The 5000-nt window shown below is 44.3% G+C and overlaps 1 protein-coding gene across 1 annotated transcript in view; it reads right to left on the bottom strand.

Annotated features, from left to right (window-relative positions):
- The window catches only part of LOC121530978 (protein unc-13 homolog B-like), a 133573-nt gene that overhangs the window by 44047 nt on the left and 84526 nt on the right, over positions 1-5000 (bottom strand). The window contains exons 16-18 of the mRNA XM_045226981.1: positions 2357-2446; positions 508-648; positions 82-197 (exon numbers count right to left, since the gene is read on the bottom strand). Coding sequence (XP_045082916.1) covers positions 82-197; positions 508-648; positions 2357-2446 — 347 coding nt within the window. The remainder of the gene's footprint in view (positions 1-81; positions 198-507; positions 649-2356; positions 2447-5000) is intronic.

Raw genomic sequence — 5000 nt, 5'->3', positions numbered from 1 at the left:
AGACAAACCCTTGAATGAGTAGGTGTTCTAAAACCTTTGACCGGTAGTGTACGTGTGTGTTGTGTATGTGTAGGTACTGACTGGTTAATGATGGGTGTGTAGGCGTTCTTGTCTTCTTCTATGATGGAGACGATGAGGGTGATGAGTTTGGGCCAGAAGTCCAGATTGTGGATAGTAGGCCCAGTCTCCTCTGGCTCCTTCTTCACTTCCTCTTCCTCTTCTTCCTCTTCCTCCTCCTCCTCCTCTTCTTCCTCAGCCTCACCCTCCTCCTCTTCTTCTCCCTGTTTCTTCTCCTTCTTCTCCTTCTTCTTCTTCTCCTTCTTCTTCTTCTCTGGCTTGGGCTGTGGGAGAGAGAAGCAAAGCCAGGAGCTTGTAAACATTCCTATAAAAGTTATTTAGACCACTATGGTCAAATCATGTCAACATTTTTCAGGTTGTAGTGTCGCAGGTCTGAACTAAAAAAACGTATAACATTTATTGAAGAAGAAGAAGAAGAATTATACTCACAGGCTCTTCGGCAGGCTGGAACTGTCTCATGTAGAGCTCTATACAGTTGTTGAAGATGTACTCGTAGGTGGAATTTCCACAGGCCTTCACACAGTCTCTCACCACATGGGCTGCCCTGGGGGGGCTCTGAAGTTCCAACACCTGGCCACACGGGGGAGACAGAGAGGCAGACAATCAGACACAGAGAGAGAGAAAGACAGTCAGACAGAGAGACAGACTCAGTCAGACAGAGAGACAGACCCACGGGGGAGACAGAGAGGCAGAGAGACAGACAATCAGACAGAGAGAGAGAGAGAGAGAAAGACAGTCAGACAGAGAGACAGACTCAGTCAGACAGAGAGACAGACCCACGGGGGAGACAGAGAGGCAGAGAGACAGACAATCAGACAGAGAGAGAGAGAAAGACAGTCAGACAGAGAGACAGACTCAGTCAGACAGAGAGACAGACCCACGGGGGAGACAGAGAGGCAGAGAGACAGACAATCAGACAGAGAGAGAGAGAGAAAGACAGTCAGACAGAGAGACAGACTCAGTCAGACAGAGAGACAGACCCACGGGGGAGACCGAGACAGAGAGAAACACATTTACAGTATGACATCAAACTTAATTCAAAGTGCATTTAAACACTTCTATGGTAAAATATTTGACTTACTATATGTGAACACTAAAAACTACATGTTCACACTGAAGCACACACAGTATTACAAGCATTCAGTATGTGTGTGTACCATGCAGATACACACACACACCAGGGTTTCTGTTAGCAGGTAATAGCCAGCTTTTGGCTGATAGAAAAGCCAATAAATAAAATTGTCTGGGAGAAGAAGAATAAATCCTATTGCGAAATAATTATTTTTAGCCTCTTCATTGGTGGAAATACCAGTCGATGTAAATACATTTATCTGGTCATGTTTATCGGTCTATAGGTTAATTTGCATAATTTAGTGGAATTAAATTGGTGCGTTTGTGCAGTATATTTGTTATGTATCTTATTTATCACGTGCCTACAGCATACAGATACGGAGCTTCTCAAACAGCAAATGCAACGGAAGGCCGGCTTCATCAGCACGTCACACACCACTTTGCAATGAACTGGAGGCAGTATGCATTTTGAAAACATATACTTAATTGTTTGAAACCTGAACGTTTTATTACTTATTATGAGGCATGTCTTACCAAAATCAGACCATATCTGTGGAGGCAATTCATTTATATAAACTTTATTTCATTGTCCAGTAGCCAAAGGCACAATCCTAGTCATATTAGCAACACATGCTAGTTGTTGCATCTTTAGATCAACCCATTTCTACATTTCTAACAGATATTTTCATCTCCGTCTCATGAAACCGCTGGCATGTGCAGTGCCCTTTTGACAATGGTGTTTTCCTGCTAATTTCATTAATGAAGGAACAGTCGTGTGTAGACTACTGCCTTGTGCATATTGCTACACTTATAACGTGAAGAAATAATAATTTATCAACATTTTAAGTTAAACATTCTGATTTGTTGCATCAGACTCATTGCTTATTAAAGTTGAGTTTATGTAGCCTAGGCCAAATAGGCTATTTCTTTCTCAACCAGCTGACCAATAGAATAGGTAAACTTTTCTACTATGGGCGATAGTAGATTGACATAGTCTAGTGATTTTGCTGTTAGTTACTCGTCTGGTTGGCTGAGGAAAAGTAAATGTGGACAGTTATTCTAACATCTTCAAAGTGCACATCAGAATTCGTTAAGAAGGACCGCACATCGTTGCATCCTGGACTTGCATGTTCTGTTAACATGAACTACCATAATCTAAATGTGTGTGTGCGTCTGTGTGTATGTGTGTCACTAAGCCTCTCCGTACCTTCATTCTGAAGAAGGTGATGCTAGTCAGCAGATCCACAGTAGACTTCAGGTCCTGCAGACGAGGCTTACTACTGGCTGGGAAGTTATTCTGATGGGGGGAGGGGAAGAGAGAAGGTGGTTAAGTTAGGGTGGAAAAACAAAAAATGAATCGTGCCAAAACTTCAGAAATTCCTTTTCCATTATGTATGTATTTTCCTGCTTTTCAGCAGGCAGGGGAAACATTCACACAGACGTTTCAGAGTAAACCGTCTTCAGCGTGGTGAAGGAAACACACACAACATGGATTTACAGCAGGACTGTCTTTTTAGTAAAGGATGCAACCGCCCCCATAGACAACACTTCCAGTGTTCTATGAGACTGGCCAAGGCTACCTGGCATTACTGTATCCTAGGTGTATACTGATACAGGGGATTTAGACAGGCTTAGAGCTGAAGGGACTACTGTTGATACAGGAGATTTAGACGGGCTTAGAGCTGAAGGGACTACTGTTGATACAGGGGATTTAGACGGGCTTAGAGCTGAAGGGACTACTGTTGATACAGGAGATTTAGACGGGCTTAGAGCTGAAGGGACTACTGTTGATACAGGAGATTTAGACGGGCTTAGAGCTGAAGGGACTACTGTTGATACAGGAGATTTAGACAGGCTTAGAGCTGAAGGGACTACTGTTGATATACAGGAGATTTAGACGGGCTTAGAGCTGAAGGGACTACTGTTGATACAGGAGATTTAGACGGGCTTAGAGCTGAAGGGACTACTGTTGATACAGGGGATTTAGACAGGCTTAGAGCTGAAGGGACTACTGTTGATACAGGAGATTTAGACGGGCTTAGAGCTGAAGGGACTACTGTTGATACAGGAGATTTAGACGGGCTTAGAGCTGAAGGGACTACTGTTGATACAGGAGATTTAGACGGGCTTAGAGCTGAAGGGACTACTGTTGATACAGGGGATTTAGACAGGCTTAGAGCTGAAGGGACTACTGTTGATACAGGAGATTTAGACGGGCTTAGAGCTGAAGGACTACTGTTGATACAGGAGATTTAGACGGGCTTAGAGCTGAAGGGACTACTGTTGATACAGGAGATTTAGACGGGCTTAGTGCTGAAGGGACTACTGTTGATATACAGGAGATTTAGACGGGCTTAGAGCTGAAGGGACTACTGTTGATAGAGGAGATTTAGACGGGCTTAGAGCTGAAGGGACTACTGTTGATACAGGAGATTTAGACGGGCTTAGAGCTGAAGGGACTACTGTTGATACAGGAGATTTAGACGGGCTTAGAGCTGAAGGGACTACTGTTGATACAGGAGATTTAGACGGGTTTAGAGCTGAAGGGACTACTGTTGATACAGGAGATTTAGATGGGGTTAGAGGTAAAGGGACTACTGTTGATACAGGAGATTTAGACGGGCTTAGAGCTGAAGGGACTACTGTTGATACAGGAGATTTAGACGGGCTTAGAGCTGAAGGGACTACTGTTGATATACAGGAGATTTAGACGGGCTTAGAGCTGAAGGGACTACTGTTGATAGAGGAGATTTAGACGGGCTTAGAGCTGAAGGGACTACTGTTGATACAGGAGATTTAGACGGGCTTAGAGCTGAAGGGACTACTGTTGATACAGGAGATTTAGACGGGCTTAGAGCTGAAGGGACTACTGTTGATACAGGAGATTTAGACGGGCTTAGAGCTGAAGGGACTACTGTTGATACAGGAGATTTAGACGGGCTTAGAGCTGAAGGGACTACTGTTGATACAGGAGATTTAGACAGGCTTAGAGCTGAAGGGACTACTGTTGATACAGGAGATTTAGACGGGCTTAGAGCTGAAGGGACTACTGTTGATACAGGAGATTTAGACGGGCTTAGAGCTGAAGGGACTACTGTTGATACAGGAGATTTAGACGGGCTTAGAGCTGAAGGGACTACTGTTGATACAGGAGATTTAGACGGGCTTAGAGCTGAAGGGACTACTGTTGATACAGGAGATTTAGACGGGCTTAGAGCTGAAGGGACTACTGTTGATACAGGAGATTTAGACGGGCTTAGAGCTGAAGGGACTACTGTTGATACAGGAGATTTAGACGGGCTTAGAGCTGAAGGGACTACTGTTGATACAGGAGATTTAGACGGGCTTAGAGCTGAAGGGACTACTGTTGATACAGGAGATTTAGACGGGCTTAGAGCTGAAGGGACTACTGTTGATACAGGAGATTTAGACAGGCTTAGAGCTGAAGGGACTACTGTTGATACAGGAGATTTAGACGGGCTTAGAGCTGAAGGGACTACTGTTGATACAGGAGATTTAGACGGGCTTAGAGCTGAAGGGACTACTGTTGATACAGGAGATTTAGACGGGCTTAGTGCTGAAGGGACTACTGTTGATATACAGGAGATTTAGACGGGCTTAGAGCTGAAGGGACTACTGTTGATAGAGGAGATTTAGACGGGCTTAGAGCTGAAGGGACTACTGTTGATACAGGAGATTTAGACGGGCTTAGAGCTGAAGGGACTACTGTTGATACAGGAGATTTAGACAGGCTTAGAGCTGAAGGGACTACTGTTGATACAGGAGATTTAGACGGGTTTAGAGCTGAAGGGACTACTGTTGATACAGGAGATTTAGATGGGCTTAGAGCT

This window comes from Coregonus clupeaformis, chromosome 18, assembly GCF_020615455.1.
Source record: "Coregonus clupeaformis isolate EN_2021a chromosome 18, ASM2061545v1, whole genome shotgun sequence".
Lineage (NCBI taxonomy): Eukaryota > Metazoa > Chordata > Actinopteri > Salmoniformes > Salmonidae > Coregonus > Coregonus clupeaformis.
Note: the sequence above shows the minus strand (reverse complement) of the source record. Positions and strands in the feature narration are given on the sequence as shown.